We start from the raw sequence: 23168 nt of genomic DNA on the forward strand, positions 1-23168 counted from the left end.
TGAATTACTCCATTGGCTGCAGGATGCGAGGGGGAGAATAAATTCCATTGTAAAGCAAAAGACAGGACATCATTCCTTTTTGGACACTGTGAATGAAGTTTTATGGCTAACTGCAAGAAGGGTTAGAGAGGGAAAGACAGCTGTTTTTTGCCCTCAGTTTTGGGGAACTTGTCAGGAAGGGTTCACTTCTCTGTGAGGGGGGACCAAGTTGAAACATCTCTTTCTACAGAGGAGAAAGAAGAGTAGTAACTCCCTGTTCCTTATTTTTCAGACAGGATGAATAAAGAGAAATTTACATCATCAGTCAGAACAGAAACTAGTTGCAGTTATTCTAGAAAATAACTTCATGGTTGTTGTTCCCTTCCCACATCAAGCACTAGTGTAGGCAACTGCCCATTCCTAGGATTCCCTAGCACTGAGCCAGTACATTTAAAGTGGTCTCAAACTGGTTTATTTCTGCAGTGTGTTTTGGACCCAGGTGATCCTGCTATAGCTGTGTATGCTTATATATAATGGCAGGTGTATGTAAAACAGACATGTATACATATACTTTTATGATTTGGACCTATAATGGATATTTTGGTGGCGACCTGGAGACTGCCATAAAACACTTAGCTGTCTTTCCCTTCCACAATATCTAACACAGAAGGATTGCCTGTGTTTATTTTTAGAACTGAATTCTTAACCTCTCTTTGCCCTCCACTCCTGCAGCCAAGTGGAGTAATTCAAATTGCCTTGACGGAGACTCACATAAATTAATGGCTGACAAACTGTTTATTTTATTATGGGGCAGGAGAGGGGAGAGAAATGCTCCAAACATGGAATTTCTCACTGAAGTGCCAACCTGTTACTTCTTTTGCAAATGAAGTATGTATCTGCAAATTCTCACATCTTGGTCAAGGAGGTGCCAAATTTCAGCGCATCAAAAAACAACAACAAATTCCATATGTTTAGCAAACAGCAACAGGCTTTCATCACATTCCTAGTTCTGATGTACAGGGCTTTTGAATTAAGCTACACACTTTCTAAAGACGGCTGTCGTCACTGTACTACATCTGAATGTAGGTAGAACAAAGGATGCATCCTTCTTCTTGCATAGAATATTGCCATGTCATGAAAGATGAACCCTTTCAGACATGTAGACATGGATGAGCAATTTGCGACCCTCCAGATATTGTTGGGCTGTAGTTCCTATCAGTTTAAGACAGTCAATGAAGAAGAATGATGGGTCTTGCAGTCACAAGAGGAGAGTAATGAATTGGTCACCACTACAAGTGCACCGCTCGGATGTGCAGTTCTATTGGTGTTATGTACCATCAAGTCTGCTTCATCCAAAGGCGTAAGAAAGTAGATGGGGGATGGGATAGATGGAGAGGCGGAATGAAGGTGAACTTCTCCGTTCAGATGTTTATGTTTTATTTATTAAACATCATGTAGTGTTTTAAAACCAATGAAGATTAAATATTGAAAAAAAGTTGGCTTCATCCAAGAGATCATCTTAGTAACAGCTCTATGGAGTCAATCTAACAGTATGTAGTCGCATTGCCATATTTTCCAATTAGTCACATCAATTCTTTTCAATGAATAAATTATTGACGTCACAAAAGTCACTGTCCTCCTTCATTAAGTCCTGTAGTTTTTGCTTCTGCTCTGTTTCCTACTTTTTCATGTCCTGGAAAAGGAGGACATCTGACATTTACACACACCTGCACACACTCAGCCTCAAAGGATGGCAAAGGCAAACCCTGAAGAAACTTGCCCAGAAAACCCCAGGGTTTGCCTTTGCCAGGGCAGTTAAAGTGGTTTTATACTGGATTATTTCCGCAGTGTGCCATGGCTCAGTGCTATGGAATTCTGGGAACTGTAGTTTTGCGAGACATGTGTTGCCACAATAAACTACAGTTCCAGGGACTCCCTGGATAGCACTGAGCCAGGAGGGGGCAGTTATTATTGGAATATTTCCGCAGGCTGTGCTTTGGGCCTTAAAACTGCCAAGGCTCAGTCAGTGCTGTGGAATGCTGGGAAGTGTAGTTTTGTGTGAGCCATGTAGCCTTCTCTGTCAGGGAGCCTTGGTGCCACAACAGACTACAATTCCCAGTACTCCAGGGCAGTTAAAGTGGTCTCAGACTGGATTATTTCTGCAGTGTGTTTTGGACCTTAAACTGCCATTAAATAGGAGCGTGGCTTCCTTGTGGAAAGGGCCTAGGCCTGTGTCGTCTCCCTTGCTGCCATTCCCTCAGGGCCTCTAGGGCAGGCTCTCCACTCCCGCTGCCATGGCAACCGGGCCCTGCTTGTGTTGTTTGTTGTGTTGTGTGTGGGCTCAGTGGAAGCAGGGCTAGGCGCTGCCATTCCCGCCCGAGGAGGCTGGAGCCCTCGACCCAGAGCCATGGCTTCTCCCTCCAGGCTCCAGGGGACCCCGGGCCTCCTGACTCCATCCCTGGCCGAGAGAAGGAGGCCCCTCTCCTCGGCTTCTCCCGGGTTGGAGCACTCTTTGGATAGCGGCTCCTTCGAGCAGGTGAAGGAGAGAGAGGGGCTGGGATTGGCGCCCAGCAGCATCCTTGATCTCCATCCAGGCATCTCCTTCTTTAACCCATTAATTGTTGAATTATTATTTTAAATATTAAAATATTATTTTATTTAATATTAAACATTAAATTATTATTTAAAATGATAATTAAAAATATTTTTGAAAGAGGTTTAAATATTATTAGTTTAAATATTAACTATTATTTTATTTAATATTAAACATTAAATTATTATTTAAAATGATAATTAAAATATTATTTTAAACAGGGTTTTAAAATTAAATTATTATTTTAAAGAGGTTTTATTATTATTTTAAATGTTGAATATTATTTTATCAAATATTAAATTATTATTTTAAATAATAATGACAGTTATTATTTCAAAGAGGTTTTAAAATTAAATTATTTTAAAGAGGTTTTATTATTATTTTAAATATTATTTTATTCAATATTCAATATTCAATTATTATTTAAAATAATAATTAAAATTATTATGTTAAAGAGTTTTTAAAATTAAATTATTATTTTAAAGAGGTTTATTATTGTTTTAAATATTAAATATTTTATTGAATATTGAATATTAAATTATTATTTTAAATAATAATCAAAATTGTTATTTTAAAGAGGTTTTATTATTTTAAACATTAAATATTATTTTATTTCATATTTCATATTTAATTATTGTTTTATATAATAATTACAATTATTGTTTTAAAGAGGGTTTTAAAATTAAATTATTATTTTAAAGAGGTTTTATAATTATTTTAAATATTAAATATTATTTTATTTTATTAAATATTAACTATTAAATTATTATTATTATTATAAATAATAACAATTAAAATTATTATTTCAAAGAGGTTTTAAAGTTAAATTATCATTTTCAAGAGGTTTTTTCCCCCCTCAGACATAGGGTGACCAGATGTCCTAACCGCCAACCAGGCACCCAAAAATGTAGGGAATTTAAGGGAAATGGAGGACATGACCAACTAAAACCTGAACAGCAGTTCCTATAAAGGCTCAAAATGGAGGACAGTTTGGAATTCCTGGAGAGATGGAAGATGTGTCATGGAAAAGAGGACCTCTGGTCACCATGCCCATACATATGTAATGACATACTTTGGGCAGAGTGACCAGATGTCCTCACCGCAAAGGAGGACAAGGCACCACAAAAGGTCGGATATGGTCAACTAAAAGCTTGCTCATATCAATGTAAATCCACACTTCTTTGTTGCTGTGTGCCTTCAAGTTGTTTTAGACTTATGGCGACCCTAAGGTGAACCTATTGTGGGGTTTTCTTCCCAAGATTTGTTCAGAGGAGGTTTGCCATGGCCTTCCCCTGAGGCTGAGAGTGTGTGACTTGGTCAAGGTCACCCAATGGGTTGACATGGCCAAGCTGGGAATCTAACTCTGGTCTCCAGAGATGTAGTACAACACTCAACTGCATCAATCTGGCTCTTCATTCTTCTTAGTCATGCTCAAAATGGAGGACGGTTTGGAATTCCTACTGGACAGAAGGTTGTAATGTAGGACGTGTCCTGGAAAAGGAGGATGGCTGGTCACTCTGCCCTCACAGAGCACGAGCCTGCGTGGTGTAATGGTTTGAGCATTGGATTATAACTGTGTAGACTAGGGTTCAAATCCCTTGTTGGCCATATAAACCCACTGGGTGACCCTGGGCAAGTCACCCTCTCTCAGCCCCCAATGATGGCGAAGGCAGACCTTCTCTGAAGAAACCCTGCCAAGAACACTTCATCAGGAACAATATGCATTTGTGTTGCTTCCACATTCCTTTGACTACAATGAGCAAGGAATGGACAGAACTTGGAAGCAGAACTTGGAATCAATAGGAGTGTTGTGTCTAGATCAAAGGAAGTAATAATACCACCTGGAGGCCTCACCTGGAATACTGTGTCCAGTTCTGGGCACCACAATTCAGAAAGGATGTGGACAAGCTGGAGTGTGACAGGGTGGTGAAAGGTCTGGAATCCATGCCCTGTGGGGAGCATCTTAGGGAGCTGGGTATATTTAGCCTGGAGTCAAGAAGGTTAAGAGGAGATATGATAGCCCTACTGTATTTAAGTATTTTAAAGAGTGTCATGTTGAAGGCTGGAGCAAGCTTGTTTTCTTCTGCTCCAGAGAATAGGACACGGAACAATGGATGCAAGCTACAGGAAAAGAGATTCCACCTAAATCCCAGGAGGAACTTCCTGACAGCAAATGCTGTTTGTCCCTCAGAGTGTGGTGGAGCCTCCTTCTTTGCAGGCTTTTAAACAGAGGCTGGATGGCCATCTGTCAGGGATGCTTTGATTGTGAGTTGATTGTGTATGGCATGGGGTTGGACTGGATGGCCCTTGTGGTCTCTTCCAATTCTATGATTCTATATTACAAAGAACTAGTTACTTGTAAGTCATTTCCCAATTGTTGTTTTTGTTGTGTGCCTAAAAGTCATTTATGACTTATGTAACCCTAAGGCAATGAACCTATCATGAGATTTTCTTGGCAAGTTTCTTAAGGTGGGGTTCGCCATTGCCATCCTCTGAGGCTGAGAGAGTATGACTTGCCCAAGGTCACCAAGTGGGTTTACATGGCCGAGCCGGGATTCTAACCCTGGTCTCCAGAGTCATAGTCCAACACACACTATCGAACACACACTACACCACGCTGGCTCCGTTTCCCAATTACTAAGGTATAATAATTAAATTACAATTGTAACAGCAAGGGATTAACTGCATTTCATTTCCAATATAACTGTAACGTTTTCATTTCTTTTATAGCAATGGTGTTCATAATTTATACTTATAGTTCAACTAAGTAAATACGGTTTAATGGTTTCACAAAATGTTGGAGGAGGAATATCACATGGAACAGGTGGTGGCTTGCACTGCACCTCTTGCTGCTGTCTCTTGGGCTGCATAGGTGGCAACAAGCTGGATGGGAGTGAAGTGTGCATTGTACCTCTGTCCAGTGATTTCTAACATTAAATTATTTGCCTCATAAAGTAGCTATTTTGTTACATGTGAACAGAATTTAACAAGGAAAATAAAGATTTACTTTTCAAGAATTATAACTGTCATGGCAGCTAACTACCTAGGCCTTACCCTCCACTGGAACAGGTACTGGAGCTGTAGCTACTAAGATTTGAAATATAGTTTTCTAATGTGAAGATGGGTAACATTTTGGCCCCATTTTGTGGCCAGTCAGTGGGGTGAATACACACATACATACTCCCCTTGCCTGCTTAAGGTGAGATTATGGGGCTTATTGCACCTCAGCGGTTCCAACTTACATTGTTGTGTCATTTCTGGTGGGGAAAAAGCACTTTTGTGTTAAAGCCTCTCCCATCCATCCTCAGTGATCCTGACCTATGTCCTGGCTGGCTGACTGGTATTGTACCTCCTGATCCATCATTTGGCCCCTCTGTCATTGACACTGCTATTCCTCCCCCTCTTCCCAAAACCTAAATCTTTTACTGCATTGTATTTAGGCCACATTGTGAAATATCCAATTCATTAGTTTAAAAAAGTGAGAAAGGTGTCCTCCTTTACAGAAATAGTATGCAAGAAGATTGAAAATGAGCCTGTGTTATATACTCAGAATTATTAACCACTGAAATATTGATTAAATGACTCTTTTTAGGGCAATCATTTGAAATCTGTGGACCTTAATCATGTTATCACACTGCTTGAAGAAACAGAATCAGTAAGTATGACCAGAGCAATACAAATCTTCCATCTTGAATTAACTTTGATTTCCATTTATTTTGAAAGAATGTAGATCCAATTCTTCAGTCTTATACCAATGATTTAGGATTTTCCCAGTCCAATCCTGTTCATGTTTAGTGAGGTGTACATGTCACAGGTGTAGAATTATATCCTAAAAGAGCATAATTTGCTGCTCAGCTGAATGCCCCATGGTATTAACTGGGAGAGGATCTCATTTTCGAATTATGGGTTTGAAGAGCAGGTTGTAATTACTGGTCAAGTTCAGTAATATAGTCGCCAAATCTGAGCTCTCTGAGGAAAAAGCAGTAACTGTAATTTTCACTTGATAGTGACATTTGAAGGTTCATGAATGGGGTTATTAAGAACATGTGAGTAACCCAGTCCTAATTAGCTACCTCAACTTCAGCGGGCAAACATTTGTGCTATGGCAGTTAAAGTAATATCCTGTGAATGGCAAAATGAAGATCCCATGTTAACTGTACCTTGTTTGCCATAGATAAGTGGCTGAAACCTCTTTGTTCACTGTGAGTACAGTCTTCTCCACTTGGGATATAAAATAGATCTATCTGTTGACCCATTAACCATTGCTGCTCTTCCTCTTTAAAAACATCTTTAAAAGCACAGTCATGGAGAATATTTTTAGTCACTGTTCATACAAACCATTTAATATTCTTGTCTCATTCTGTTTTTTCTCTTTTGAAGAGTAATATAGAACAACAACTCCAAGTTCTAGAGAAGGTTGCAAAACATTATCAGCATGGGATTGTATCCTTTTTGGTGCACTTTAGAGCAAGCAAAAATGGAAGACAAAAGGAATGGAAAGCAAAATTATTGTTTGGTTCATGTTAAAGAGACACCATCTAAGAAAGAAGTGACTTCTTGTGGTACAATTTATGCAACGAATGAGTGTTTGCAATATATTTGCTTATTTTTAGTTATTGATTTTAGTATTGAATGTTTAAATTCCTGTTATCTTTGAAGACAGAAGATGTTAAAAAGTTCAATAAATAATTTTTTGCTACTATTGATCACAAAATAGAAGATAAACATAGACTACTTACACTGACACAATATTTATGGTTTTAACAATAACATCCCTGTATATAGGCCTGAATGCTGCATTGTGTAATATATAACTCATATAATCTTGAAGCAATGGGCTACTGTCAAAATGTTGGAATAAATAAACAGGAAATGATGGTAGTGATGAGTGTGCTTATAAAATTGTCCCAAGCCATTTTGTCATCACATGCAGTTGCACAACCATGTATGTAGGAGTGGGTGCAGAATAAAGCTAGAATCCTCGTGGTGACATTGACCAACATAACCCCACGTTATGACTATGTATGAATTTTGGGGACAGTGTAAAAAGCTATGTCTTGTATGACTTTGCACAGTGCTCCTCCCCAGGGGTAGCAACATCCAGGGAACTTAAGGGCACTGCTTCATCCACCTCTGCCCTGAATACTTAAAATGGTGCATCCAGGCACTTTATGGCTGCCTTTGAACATCCAGGGAAGAAGGGGTGGATTTATACTGCGGGCACAGACTGCTTATTCTTTGCTACATGTCCAAGGGCAGATGAAGTGAGTCCACCTCCATAGCAGATCAGAGGCTCCTGTGATCTTTCAGGCTTCATCAAATAAATTTCGTGGTATTTTCTTGGCAAGTTTCATCAGAGGGGTTTTCTCATTGCCATCCTGAAGCTGAAAGAGAGTTACTTGCCCAGTGTCACCCAGTGAGTTTCCATGGCCAAGCAGTGAATTGAACCCTGCTCTCCAGGGTCCTAGTCCAGTGCTCAAACCACTACACCACATTTCATTTCTATGTGTGCTGTACATAAGAAATAAAGCCTATACATGTGTTATCTTTTTTAAAGCACTCCATATTTACAGAATCTGAATATATAATGGTAATGTTTACATCCCAATCATTTTAATGGATTGTATGTAATGTCTACAATCCAAAATTTCACTTCCATATGGTTCCCTAATAGCACAGCTGGTAACAGAAAAGACCTCTCACAAATACAGACTGAACCTTGGTTTGGTCTTCTTTCACACAGACTGCATGGTTAGTTTGTTTGCCGGATTTATCTGTTACAGAAAAAGACAGTAAGCTTTCAGACTTGTGGGTAAATTAGCTCAGTGGTATTTGTTTTCTTCTCATTGTTGGATTTGACCACTAATTTTATTGCTGAAGTTTTAAAGTATGGATAATCTTTTTTATTTTAAAAGATCATTATACATAGTTATCTGTTAACCTCACAGTTTTCCTTGATTCTTAATTATTACAAGCTTCTTAATGATGTAGCACAAATTTCTAAAATTTTAAACTTATGTGCAGAAAGAAGTCAGGTGGACAATGTTTTCATTGAACCTACATGTGAAATTCTTAAATTATTTGGGTAAGTATTACACAAAATAAAAGCAAGTAGTTATAGTTAACTCAATTAACTAAATTGATTTAAGTGAAGCAGATTGCGCTCCTTTTTATCTTCCTTCTGCCTGTTTTGGATCTAATTTTGGGAGAAAGGCATAAATAAATAAATGTATTGTTTGTCCACCTTTTTTCAATTACCTGACTCCATTTTGTTCCTTCTTATGTTCAGTTAGACAAGGAACCATGCAAGTAGTAAGACCAATTCTAAATATTTTGGTAAAAAAAAGAATTTTCCTTCATCAGTCACTTCCTCTAGTCCTTTTCACCATCCCATTTGTTTTATAAATAAAGGGAAGAATGCTTGCTTGAAATGCTCAATAGATTAAAAACCGCTATTAACTCAGGCTGATGGGGTTGTCTTTATACAGTGTTTCAAGATATATGATATTTTGCTTAGCCAAGTAAATATCTAAAAGGATGTATCCAGAGAATGAGTTTAGGTCCTAGGAAGGCAAGGAACAAATGGCCAAAATTCTTCTCAATCTTCATTTGTGACAGAGCTTGCTTTCTGAGTGGCCTGTGCTTCCATTGCCCATATTATCTATCTATCTATCTATCTATCTATCTATCACTGTAGATTTGCATTGAAGAACTGAGAGAGGTTAGTTAAAACATAATAGTTCTAAGTGGTCCAAGCAGTGGCCCTCCCCCTGGATTGGATCATGGACCTTATATGATAGTAGGACATATCACCAGCATGGTGGTGAACAATTTTTCCAGCAGCAGCAAAGCAGATATGACAGGGGTAGAATGCAGTGTCTGCAAGTTTCAAGGAAATGATATGTTGTCGCCAGAATTCAAGATGAATTTGAAACCTCTTCAGGCCCAAAAGAGCTGGGGGACAGTGGAGCCACTGGGGGGGGGGACAGTTCGCAGCAGTTAAACCCCTTAAGGGGGGGTGATTTATTTATTTTATTATTTTTATTATGGTATTTATACCCCGCTTTTCAGCCCTAAAGGCTATCAGAGTGGCTTACAATTATTGGCCTGTTACAGACAGCCAAAATAAAGCTGCTTCGAGTCACTTTGGAGGTATGGTATTTCAATGATGCATGAGTCCTAAGAGTCTGGAAGCTTCACCAAAGCTGCACTCCAGTCTTTAGGACTGGAGTGTGGCTTTGGTGCGGCCTTTGGACTCTTAGGACGCATGTATCATTGAAATACCATATCTCCAAAGTGACTCGAAGCAGCTTTATTTTGGCTGTCTGTAACAGACCATTATTTTTAATTAGACAGTTCCCTGCCTTCAGACTTACAATCTAAAAAGACCCAACACAAAAGGAGAAGGGAATGGTAGTAGGGAAGGGGATCAAGTCCAGTGTTTCTTCTCTCCCTCTGAGGCCCGGACCAAGGCAGATGGACTGGAAATGATACCACTGTTCCCCAAACAGCTGCTTTTGGGTAGAAATGGGCAGTGGCATTCATCTGTGTCCTTTTAAAAGAGATGTTGTGAGTGGGGCAAAGCTCTGTGGGAGGAGAAAGGGGAAAAATAAATTTAATTTTTAAAGAATTTTCTTAAAATGCATCAAGTCTTATCAAATTTTTAATTTAACATGAAACTATGTACAGGTAAATATACTTATACTGTGCATATGTTGTTGTAACTTAAAGGTATAATTTTAATTTTGCTGGCTGTTTTATATTAAATTGGGCTGTCCTTGCCCCCTCTTCCTTTTCTGCCATCAGATATTAAACTATATGATAAACGTCCTCTTGAAAGCATTTCGGTTTTAATTTTGGATTTTCATGATATGTCAGGTAGCAACACGCTCATAACTGTCTGGCAGAACAGATAACATTAAAATGAACCTGTAGTAGTCATCAATAATATGCTATATACTAACTTTCTTTTCCACACATGTTAAATAAAATTATTGGTGTTCTGAATTTCTCTTGATCAGTATCTAAGGATTATGTTACTTTTATGGAATGGAAAGATCCAGGGGAATTAGAAGGGAAACATTCCCTCTCCCTTTTGAGCTCTCTGTCAACAAAACTAGTTCTGGGGTGGTAAGGATGTGAAGACTGTCCAAAATGTTTTTCTGGCAACATGAAAGGCTGCTAAGAGTGAAGAGGAAGGAGTAAAATTCTGTTGTGTCTGTCAGCAAAATGCTGGATTTAGCCCTATATCATAAAACATATCTGTTTTCCCATGCAGTTTAACTGCCTTTTTAATATTGTAGGTTACCATTTTGCAAAAAGAAGTTATCTGATGAAGCAAACTATGCCAAAGAAGTTCAAGAATCCATTTCACAATTGGGTAATTTTAGACTGTACATATATGCACACCAGTCATATATTTGGTTGCCAAAATTACATGATACACTGAATGACTAAACTGGCTATTTCAAACCTGAGAATTACTACAATTTATAACATTTTCATCATAATAATTGTTAAATTATCAAATTTATCAGGGAATAGAATAATAATCTGGCTTCTGCCTTTTTTTCTCGTGGTTTTGAAACAGATCTCTTTCTTCTATTTGCAGTGCTGCTTCCCTAGATTTTCATTTCAGTATAGATGGCATTGCAGCATTCAGTTTTTATGTCTAACAAGACATTTGACTTTGATGTAGAACTAGAAAAGTTCCAAGTGTTTTGAGTCATATGCTGTTGGCATTTCTTGCATCAAAACACTTAGTATTTTTTAAGCCTGAAAACCAAGTTCCTTACAATAACATCCTGAGAAGATATACATATTATTATTATACAGGGGATGTAATTCATGTAATAGTATCATAATCTTAAATCTGTATTTGCCTGTTTTGTCAGGTTGTCTGATGAGAGTGCCTTGTTCTCAAGTAAGAATACAGATCTGCAAGTGTGTTATTAGCTTTTACCATGCGGAGAGATCAAAGAAAGAATTTGAAGGTAACAATTATAATTATGTGCGCGCGCACACACACACACACACAGATACTTAATAAAATGTTATCAACTTAACATAGGCCCAGATAGTCTGAAGACCCTATTTGTTTTGTGAAGGAGCACCATATACCTTGAGCCAGCAGTCATGTTGGCTGTAGGATTCAAGGAACTGTGGTCTAAAAAATAACTTTTCCAAACTCTGATCCTATGTGCTTAAGTGGACAACTTGGAGAAATACAGAATGTCCTGGATTCTGGACCACTTCCTGTATCCTGATTTAGTTTTGCATCCAGTAGAAAGCAATATATCATACTGTAATGATTAAGCTCAGCAATCAAATAACTAACTTTTCCCTGTGGTTTTCTCTTTTACTAGAAAACTAGTCTTTTAACTGAATAGCCCTATGCATGTATTACTCCCATGTGTATCTACAGGTGCAGAGTTGTATTCCTGGATCTCTCATCCTTAGGGAGTTTCTGAGATAGATTCACCTCCCATTAAACTTAGAAATTTGAACAAAACATTCTGTATTATTGGTCATCATCATTTGTTTGTACTGTACCACCAATGTACATGGTGCTTTACATGAGCGATTTACGGTTATTAATTTGACTGTTCCCTGTCCCCAGGCTTATAATCTCAGGTTTACAATGCATTTGAGCAGCTCACTTGTAGGGGCTATATGCATTCCTGCTATTTAGCATTACCATTATAAGTAATTCAGACATTTATTTATGTAAAATATTTATGTATACAAGGGTCTCAGGTGGAGAGTTTGTCAGGGTGGCATACAATAAAACCAGTTCAAAACATTTTAAGACAATAAGAATAATTTAAAGGGCTAAAGTCATATTCAGACATTTAACACTTCACACTTCTGTACACATTATGGTGGGTTTGGAGCAGAGCTAGCCCAGGAACATGGTGTTGGGAGCAAGACATAAATGAACACCATACACACATATACTATGTGCACAGAGCTAACATATGCAGTTGTCTTTCACTTTGAGCATTCTGCTTACGTACTTCCACTTCCCTTTCTCCCCTTCATTCCTACTTTGTCACATAGATTGATTACTGTACTTCCAGATTGCAATCTTTATATGAAGAGTTCTCTCAAACCACAGTTAGTTAGCTGGGTGTAATGACAAATTGTTTGATTAAAACAGCAAGTAATCATGTAGGTATTCTACATGAGCATAGGAAGGAAGATGGGGATGGGAGAGATCATACTGTTTACATTCTGAATGAGCATATAATTGAAAGGTTTTTATTGCAACTGGCTTTCTAAAATAAAAATAGATTTTTATCTATGGTTATCAGGAAAAAATTCTAGGAACATCAGTCCTAGGATTCTCAGTTTTAGCATAATGGTTGCCATGAGGTGACGGGTGACTTGAAGGCATGTGCACACACATGCACCCAAATATGTTTAGATAATACTTTTATTTGAAAAACACATTAATTATTTAAAAGTGATGCTTTCCTGCAATGTTTTTTTCTTTAAGCTAACATACATATAGTATAATATTTTATAACATAATTCTTTCAATTCTTGTTTATGTAGTTTACCAACCTGTAAGCGCAAACTATAAAAAACATATGGTGGAATTAGGAGGCTTAGCGGAAACCTTGGTCTTGTCACTGACATTAGTTGAAAATCAACTTTCTGAAAAATTATGGATAATTAAAACCCTACAGCATCTTTCCATTTCTGGTTGGTATAATTTATATTTTTAAAATGCCATTGTTTCTAATACTTGCTTGTTTTACATTCTATTCCATAAACAATAGAAATATGGAGGTCACTGCTGATCCTTTTGTATTCCAGAAGCAAACTGCAAACTTATGATGAAAGCTCAAGCACCAAGAAAGTTATGTTCTCAGCTGAATGATGTTGATCCCACTGGACAGCTGTTATTCCGTTCCTCAGAAATCCTCTGGAATTTATTGGAAAAAACATCGAAGGATGAAATTCTTGATCAGCTGAATAACTTGGAATGTGTACAGTTAAGTGAACTTACTGTATATATTCGACTATAAGTTGGCTTCATGTTTAAGTTGAGAGAAAGTATTGGGGCCAAAATTATGGATTTTGACATGGCCCATGGATAGGTCGAGTAAAATTTGGAGGCTCCTTCAGTATATGTATGAGAGCAGCAAGAGGGAAGCAGCAATCAATAGAGGCTTCACTGTTTCAGACTTCACTCCTAAGACAGCTAAGTGCGCAGGTGGGAGAGGGACAGCAATCAGTCAATCACCAAGGACTATCTGCTTGGCTCAGGGCAGAAAGAAACTGCATGGGGAAATCTGAAAGAGCTGCTATCACATTACCATTCTAACCTGAAAATAAGTCAACCTAGGATTTTGAGATCAATTTTTTGGGCATAAATTTTTAGACGTATAGATGAGTATATACGGTAAATAATATACGAGCTATCTTAGTTGTTAGTTCATATGCTGTAAATTATCAGTATTTTTAAACTTCATAAAGAGCTGGACAGTAATTAGTAACCAACCAAATATTTGAAACATTTTCATAACTAACAAGTATTCTTTACTACACTACTGCACTACCCTACTAATACACAATTAATAATTAATGATTCATTTAATACATTTAAATGAACCATTAAAGGAATTAAAAATCTTATGTTTTAGATTTTTATGTCACTGTGTTATCAAACTAATTTTCCAAATTATGGTAAAGGCTCAGTTTCAGAGTAGATTAGCCAAATTCCTTTGTCCCTCAGTGGCTGTGCTATAATAGCTAAGTGAAAACTCCAGATTGAAATATAGTGTGCTTCTAAATAATGAATTATCAGAGGCGGGGACTAAGGGCTGAAGAAGGCTATTGCCTCTGTGTCCTCATGGTCTGCATGAATGCATCTGGCTGAACAGTTTGCAAAAGAAGATACCAAGCTTGATGAGCTTGGTATATTCACATTACTGTTGTCAGTAAGCAAGTGTTACTTAATATACGGTCTTCTGTTTTGTAGATTGTTCCGAATCTTAATAGTTTCAATATCTGTTTTTATTTAATATATATATAATGTAATTCACATAGATAGACAAGGGCAGCATATAACCCATAGGCCATTTGTTTGGTCTTTATCAATGGTGGTGTAGAAGCAAGGGCAAAAAAGTCACTCTTTGCTCTATTACCACTTTACATCAATGTGTACAAGAAATGACCACCTTGTTTTAAAGCATGTTTATATTCCATGAAGCCTCTCAGAAGCTTGAATCTACTTTAAATAAGGGCACCTTTGGCAGTAGCACAGTCCCTACTCCCACAGGTTCCAGTGTGGAAATGGTCCCTGGGAAGATGCTAAACCATAAAACCAAAGAAGAAAGATTATTTCAGATTTCAGTTGTCATTAATGTTATACATTTGATTAGAAAGAAGTAGAGTGTATATAGTAAAAGTGAGTATATTACATTTTTTTTAACCAGTGCTCTGAAAGAAGCATTTACACACTTACTTTTACATGGTTCCCGCCATTATGATCGTCAGCTAAGAAATGACATTTTGGTGATAGCCACCCTCGTAGCTCAGAACCCAGGAACACCAATGATTGTACGTATATATGATTTTGACTTTTGTAGATCTATTTATTGCAGCTGATTTGAAGCTAAATATTTAAATATGTTTTCTTGTGTTCACTTAGTGTAAGCATATCCAGTATACATGCAGATTCTCTTCCCTAACATTTATTGTGTTAGTTTAGTATCTTTTAAAATAACTTTGCTTATTCCCAGAGTTTTGCACTATGGACAAACAGATTTATAAGTCAGGATAGTGTTGCTAAGGCTATACAGCTTGTTCACTGTGTTTGCTTACTTAGAAAGTCGTAAGATTGTGCTAATTGGCTAGTTCTTGGTCAGTGAGGAATTGGAGCAAACATTGAGAGAGTAATTCCACTTTGGGAGTAGGAGAACACTGAAACCCTTACATCTGAGCAGAATGGTAGAGATAGTAACTGTCTAGCCTTAGTTCTGTTTTCTATAAAAAACATGTTTCCTATTACAGTATTTGCTTGGAAGAAGATGGAAAGACTTAGCTTTCTTAATCAGTTATTATGTATTATGTTGTCCTTTCTGTCATTTTGCAGATAGGAAACTACTTTACTCTAAAATGTGCCAGGTACCATAGAGGACATCCAAGTGCCCCTGTGCACCACAAAACTCTTCTCTGTCATGCCATTGTCTTAAAAATTGTTATGGTTGTCTGAGGGACTGGGTGATAGTAAGGGAATTAGTGCCTGCAGGACCCAGCACTACTTCTATCTAACAGGTGCAATCCTTCACTCATCAAGTGCATAGTTAGCCACAACTTTGTATCTCTTCACCCATTTGCTCTGGTCATTCTCTTTGTGGAACTTTCTATCTCATGCACTGGTTCTCTGGAAGTCATTTCTGAGTCAGTTTTTCAGATTATAGACCAGTAGATGTCACCTTGGGCATAGTATGTAACAAGGGACTTTGGAAGTGCCTCCTAGCAGTGCCTCTCCTCCCCTACTCTCAACCCCTCCTTTCTCTTGTGAGATCCTGAAACTGAGGCTGAAGGAGAGATTCTCCAGATTTGCCAACCCCTCCCCCCATTATTGTTAATAAAGCAATTAAACCCTTGGACTACTTTGGGAGAGTAAAAGCTAAGGTAAGATATTATGCCATTGCATTAGCTCATATATTTAGTCCATAAGTTTGTTTTACAATTAACCACAGTTTACATGAGTAGAATTCAGGCATGGTATAGACTTTGATCAAATATAGTCTGCTTTATCCAACTTGTATACAGGTTGAGTGTCCCCTATCCAGAATTCCAAAATCTGAAATTCTCTAAAATCCAAAACCTTTTGAGCTACAGCACAAGTAGCATAGTATGTACCTGTATGGTTTTTGTGAGCATGGAAAGAGACACAAGGTCTATGATATAGCGGGAATCCACACTTTCTTCCATTTGACAGATCGTCAGTTTTTTTCCAGCCTCATTATGTCTCATTATTTGTATGTAAATATAGCTATTCCAAAATCCAAAAAAATCCAAAATACGGAACACTTCTGGTTCCAAACGTTTCACATAAGGGATACTCTACCTATAGTAAGTTTACACTTGCTTTATTCATTACTTTATGGTGTAGAATCATCTCGTTGTTATCATACAGACTGTAGGCAGCCATTTTGAATTACCTAAAGACAGTAGTTTAATTCAAAAAATATGAGTCACTATTTTGTTTCCTTTCCTCCAAATTCATTGGAGGGAAAGATTATGGTTATTACCTTAGCCAGTTAACTCAAAACTTGTATTTTTTCAGCACATAATGCCTTAAGCTGATCGTGCATGGCTCATTCTACCAGAGTTCTTGTTACCACTTTTCTTCCAGTGCCAGCTTGCAGGAAATGTATAGAGCAATCACATAAGCTAACCCTTTCACTTTAATTCAAAGATATAGCCATGTTAGTCTGTAGAATTAGTATGTAGAGAGATCTTGTAGCACTTTTGAGACTAACTGAAAGAAGTTGGCAGTTAGATTCTAAATGCATCTGAGGAAGTAGACTGAAGTCTACAAAAGCTCATGCTGCCAACTTCTTTCTTTCAATTAGTCTCAGAGATGCTACATCTCTCTACATACCTTCCACTTTAAACAGGAGATGGATTGAACAAGTTTGCATTGGGTTCTCCAGCATGTCCTCTCACCTTTAATATATCAGCTGCCTACTCATCGTTACTTAATTTATCTTAGGTGTATCCTATTCCAGGATGGCTCCTTCACACAGATTGAGAATGAAGCATGTTCACTTATCATGACTATTCATTTTGGTCTGCAGAGGAGACATCCTTCTAAAGCTTTGGCATTTGGGAATTCTACTTTGCTCAGTTTGCTGATGTTTGGAGATCCTCTGCGGTTGTTCTTACCATGGCTCACTTATTTCAGAGTTAGGTTGCTTAGTTATTTCTGAGCCTCTTAGGAATTTCTCTTTCACTTCTGCATATTTACTCTTCTCTTGTCTGTGTTAATTTGTTTCGCTCTCTAAGTTGCTTATGGGAACCAATTATCAGTTTCTTCAATAGTTCTGCAGGTTCCAGGGGAGGGAAATTATATCTCATCATGTAGCCACACTGCAGAATTAAAATACTTTAGCACCACTTTGGCCTGTTACAGACAGCCAAAATAAAGCTACTTCGAGTCACAGTGGAGGTATGGTGTTTCAATGATGCATGCGTCCTAAGAGTCCAGAAGCCACAACCCAAAGCCATGCTCCAGTCCTTAGGGCTGGAGCATGGCTTTGGTGCGACTTCTGGACTCTTAGGACGCATGCATCATTGAAACACCATACCTCCACTGTGACTCGAAGCAGCTTTATTTTGGCTGTCTGTAACAGGCCTTTAACTACCATGACTCTGTCCTATGGAATCCTGGCATTTGTAAATTGGTGAGGCACTAGAGCTCCTGACAGATCAGGCTGAATATCTCACCAATTACAAATCCCAGTCATGGCAATTAAAGTGGTGTCAAGCTGCTTTATTTCTGCAGTATGGCTACATCTCTATGCCGATGACACCCAGTTATATCTTTCCACCCCTGACCTTTCTCCAAGGCTTGAACAGCAAGTCTCGTCCTGCCTCACAGCCGTCTCGCAGTGGATGCGCCATCTAATTAATTGTCTGTTTATGAAAATGTATACCAAGGTTTGTTTCAGATACTCCATCATAGTTAATATTTTCTAGAAATTAACAAGATGGTCTACCATTTATTATTATTTTATTTGTTAGGGCCATCCTCTGCCCTTCACCTATATTCCCATCTCTTGGCACCATTAATTAAAACAAAATGTAAATCAAAATATTATTTTCTGTGATTTACCTGTACATATGTATTTTTTAGGAAACTGGATTTGCAAAGCAGTTAATACTATTTGCCACCTTTACTGAAGGTAAACAATTTTGCATTTTTAGCAATTGGTACTGCAGTTTATTATTGTAGCATTAGGATTATGTATTTGTAAAGCAACATTTGGGTTTTTTTTCACAGTTAAAAGTCACAATCCTTTGGTAAAAGGCCTCAAGCTTACTTACTCTTATGAAGATTTTGAGCTGAAAAAGCTGCTGCTTAACATGCTTACCGTACTAGCAAAAGATTTATGTACTGTGCAGGTAGGACATAACAGAATGAGTAGGATGATTTAATAATTTATCATTTTTAATTATCTAGGTCTAGAAGTGTACAGGGAATATTTCTTTACACATCAGATGTCATCGCTAAATGTGTGTGTGCATGTGTCTTCAAGTTGTTGATCAATTTATGGCGACCACATTAACTTCTTAGGGTTTTCTTAGGCAAAGAATTTGCCTAAGTGGTAATTTGCCATTGTTTTCTTCTGAAATCTATGTTATAGCTGTGGTATTCTTTGGCGGTCTCCCATCCAAGTACTGATCAGGGCTAAGCCTGCTTAGTTTCCCAGATCAGACAGGATCTGATCCCTTCAGGGTACAGTATTTAGGCCCTCAATCCCAACAAACAAGCTCTAGTAGAAAGGAAAAAATCATTAAAAGCATTTGGTTTCAATTCTATAATTTTAAAATGCTCTATTTTCCTTTTAAAGTAATGTTTTTCTGTCTTACACTCTTTTGTTCTGTAGCTGCTTCATGAGGGTAAGGTTATTTTGGCTTTGTTTAATTATCTGAAACCAAATGAAAAGTCTGGAACAGTTGCCATGTCTGCAGCACAGTATGAAGAGTTACAGCTTCTTGCCATTGCTACTTTAGCCACAATGGCTCCCTTACTAGTAGAAGACTACATTATGAACCAAGGAAATACACGCCTTCTCATGTTTCTAGAATGGTGTTCAAGTAATGGTGAGTAACCAGGATAGCACTGCTTTTTATTATATACAATGCTTGTAGACACAACTGAATTTGCTGTGTTTCTTTTAAAGCTGGTATGAGTTAGAGATTAATACTAATTGACATTGTTTTCCTTTGCCTCATCCTGAAGATCTTTTATTAAACTTTTTAAAAAACCACATAATGCTCCCAAGATCTGAATGGATCCCTTATTCTTTGACTGTGTAAACAAGCTTGCATGTTTAAGAAACAACATGAGCTGAGGAACAATGTGTTTCTTGAGGAATCCTCAAGAACTTCTGGACATGTATACTATGATGATGGTGACGATGATTAGTTTTATCATCTGAAGAGGAGTGTTCTCGTTGCCTCATATGGTCACTGGACCATATGTACAACATTCCTTCCTGCCTCCATATTTCTTTATTTCTGTTCTAAAATATGGGAAAGCCAAGACAGTGTCCTTGTTTATCTCTATAAAGCATATTTGCTGTTCCATTAACATTTTTTTTATTTTAAAAAACAGGAAAAAACACAGTGACAACCTTACATACATACATACATACATACATACATACATACAAACAAACATATTGCTTTCCTACATACATACTTATACTGTATCTAAACATTAATCTAAAATGCACTTCCCCTCCTTTACTTTGGATATTATATTGAAATTTGAATCGCAACGTTGACTTTCTGATATATCCTTTCTTTCCACCTTATATGCGTTTCTTTTCCCTATAACTTGTTAATTATACTTACTTCTATTAATCCTACTAATGACACATGTCCCTAATCTTATATTTGCGATGTAGAATATTCATATAATTCACATAATTAAACTTTCAGTTTATGTGCATATATTCGTCCATTAAAGGGAAACTGATATTCTTTTCTTTCCTGTTTAATCCTTGAAGGCAATTATACTATTTTCTCCTTTTTCCTTTGATAAATATTTTATCACTAAAGACCAGTCCTTGTTAAATTGTTCTGTGTTGCCATCTCTCAGTAAAATTGTCAATTTATCCATTTCCATTGAGTCATAAATTTTTTAAATCCATTCTTCTTTTGTAGGTTCATCTTTGTTTTTCCATTTTCTTGCCAATATTGTCCGTGCAGCTGAAATGAAATAGAATGTTATTTTTCCTGCTTTGGTTTCCAACTCTTTATTTGTCATGCCTAATATAAATAATGTGGGCTCAAACTCAATCTCCATGCCCACGATTTTTTGCATTTCTTTATATAGGATAGACCAGAATTTTTTTGCTCTGTGACAGTCCCACCACATATGTTTCATTGTTCCCCTATTCTTTTGACAGTTCCAGCAGGTATCTTTTGTGTTTTTGTAGATTTTTGCTATTTTATCTGGTGTGAGGTACCATCTATATTGTATTTTGTAGTATTGTTCTTTTATATCATAGCTGAGGGTGTGCTTTATTCTTTTATTTCAATTTTTCCCATTCTTCAAGTAAAATTGGTTTCCCGATATCTTGTGCCCATTTGATCATGTATTGTTTAATCGTTTCACCTTCCATCTCTAATCTTAAAATTAATTTGTAGAGCTTTGATATACGATGCTGAGTTTCTTGATATAGGAGTTTTTCCACTTCTGTTTCTTCTTTCTCAATTTGATTTGTCCTCTCGTCCATTTTGTATCTCTCGTTAATTTTTCTATACAAAAACCAATTGTAATTACAGTAATGCCTTCTTGTTTTATTTCCTCTGGGGTTTTCAATCTATATCTACTGTTTTCTTTGATTATAAGATCTTTATACGTTAGCCATTTGTTTTTAACCATTCTTTCTCTTCTGTAGAAAGCTTCATTTACTGATGTCTATCTTGGTATTTTTGGTATTAGATGTATTTTATATTTAAGCCAGATTCTAATCAAGGATTTTCTTACAAAATGATTTTTAAATTCTTTGTTAACTTTAAGTTTATTGTAGATTAAGTATGCATGCCACCCATATGTTAAGCCTATTGCAATTAGAAGGATATGGCATTAACATTTTTATTTAGCTATTTATTTAGGTATTTGTATCCCGCCCTTCAGCCCTAATGGCTCTCAAGGCGGCTTACAATTATTATTAATCAGACAGTTCCCTGCCCTCAGGCTTACAATCTAAAAGATACGACACAAAAGGAGAAGGGAATGGTGGAGGGAAAGGGGATGAGGTCCAGTGGTTCTTCTCTCCCTCTGAGGCCTGGACCAAGGCAGATGGATTGGAGGGAGGGCTCTTCCTTCTTCTTTTGTCTTGCTATCACTGAAATAGATACCTAATTAAATACTAGAAAAATATATATGATATGACAGCAAAATACAATACTGTACAATACAGTGCAATACAACCTACAATTATGTCACATTTAATATTCTTTAAATTGTTTTCAAAAGTTAGGACTTGCAGCTTTAAAAACTGCTGCAGATTGAACACACACTGTTCTGCATAAGTTGTTTGAATTTCTTTTGTTTGCAGACCCATTCTTTGCTCAAGGTAACAGTTTCCATGGTACAGGTGGTCGTGGCACCAAACTTTCCCAGATGCGCTACAGCCTGAGGGTGCTGTATTCTGTTGTGTCTCTTTGTGATGATGCAGTGAATCTTGATCTTTGTGATCATGGAGCAATTCATCAGCTGTTAGGTGAAGTATAGCTTAAGATCTTAACTTAATTAATTCAGCTTTGTCTGCCTTGCTGAGCTAAATACATGCAGCTGTTTCTTCTTATGTTTTCAAATTTTAATTCTGAACTTCTAATAAGCAGTTTTATTCACTGGATGTTGTGGAGGAGCAATCCACATACTTTATGGGTTATTCCTGTCATGGCTGTGGACAAAGCAGTCCAAAGCTCTTTTAGTTATGACCATTGATGACTCCCCCTTCCACAACAGTTTGTTATCTTCCTGCTTTGCCAACTAGCTTTGTTCTCTGAGATCTTCCTGCTTTTTATCAACAATAATTTGTCAAGGCAATGATTTAATAAGCTTTAAAAATTAAATTAGCTTACAGTTGTAAACTGTTTAGACACTGCTTAGGCAGTATGAAGCAGTATATAAATGAAGTGTATTTGTGTTAGTACTACCTTTACAATAGATAGTGTGCAAAAAAGAGAGAAAAGCAGTAGATGTAGAAACATAAGAAAATGAAATGTTTTCCAATAAGAGAAGGAAATAAACTTCTTTCTAGATTTCTTAGGTATATTTCTGGATTCAGTCTTGAGTCTGACTCTCAGGTTTCAGTTGTGACAAGGAATACATTTTCACAGTAGAATTAATATGCCAGTTGCACCCCATTCCTGAAGACGTCAGATCTGTCTATAGTGATATATGTCTTGACTACTCCTGCCTTTGAAAACTGTTTGAAAACAAGCAGATTGTTGACCTGAACTGGTTACAGAGAACATATAACTTCCTTGTCCAACTTCACTGGCTGCAGATTTGTTTCTGGGCACAACTCAAAGTACTGGTTATGATCTATAAAACCCTATACACTCATCCCTCCACATTCGCAGCTTTGACTTTTACAGATTTGATTATTCACAGATTTTATTAATATGTTCTCTCTAGGAATATCTAGGTCCTTCAGCACAACTCTGTGGTCAACTTTAACCAAACGTTTCATTGAAGGACCTAGAGATTCCTAGAGAGAACACTCCATTAGGCATTTGTAGCTCCTCCAGCACAATTCTATGATCAGTGTCTGTCAGATGTTGACCACAGAGTTGCACTGGAGGACCTAGAGATTCCTAGAGA

The 23168-nt window shown here is 37.2% G+C and overlaps 1 protein-coding gene across 2 annotated transcripts in view; it reads left to right on the forward strand.

Annotated features, from left to right (window-relative positions):
- The first annotated feature begins 2169 nt into the window (after window positions 1-2169).
- Window positions 2170-23168, forward strand: part of CFAP69 (cilia and flagella associated protein 69) — a 37768-nt gene continuing 16769 nt past the window's right edge. Inside the window, exons 1-13 of one of the 2 annotated variants that reach the window (XM_042475595.1) lie at window positions 2170-2515; window positions 6165-6227; window positions 6953-7015; window positions 8548-8657; window positions 10876-10952; window positions 11467-11565; window positions 13130-13279; window positions 13394-13571; window positions 15019-15142; window positions 18453-18501; window positions 18600-18721; window positions 19207-19423; window positions 21895-22059. In XM_042475595.1, the coding sequence (XP_042331529.1) occupies window positions 2387-2515; window positions 6165-6227; window positions 6953-7015; window positions 8548-8657; window positions 10876-10952; window positions 11467-11565; window positions 13130-13279; window positions 13394-13571; window positions 15019-15142; window positions 18453-18501; window positions 18600-18721; window positions 19207-19423; window positions 21895-22059 (1546 nt within the window). In that variant the 5' untranslated portion in view covers window positions 2170-2386. Of the gene's footprint in view, window positions 2516-6164; window positions 6228-6952; window positions 7016-8547; window positions 8658-10875; window positions 10953-11466; window positions 11566-13129; window positions 13280-13393; window positions 13572-15018; window positions 15143-18452; window positions 18502-18599; window positions 18722-19206; window positions 19424-21894; window positions 22060-23168 lie in introns of those variants that run through there. The other variant, XM_042475596.1, reaches the window with a different exon arrangement.

This window comes from Sceloporus undulatus, chromosome 6 (genome assembly GCF_019175285.1).
Source record: "Sceloporus undulatus isolate JIND9_A2432 ecotype Alabama chromosome 6, SceUnd_v1.1, whole genome shotgun sequence".
NCBI lineage: Eukaryota > Metazoa > Chordata > Lepidosauria > Squamata > Phrynosomatidae > Sceloporus > Sceloporus undulatus.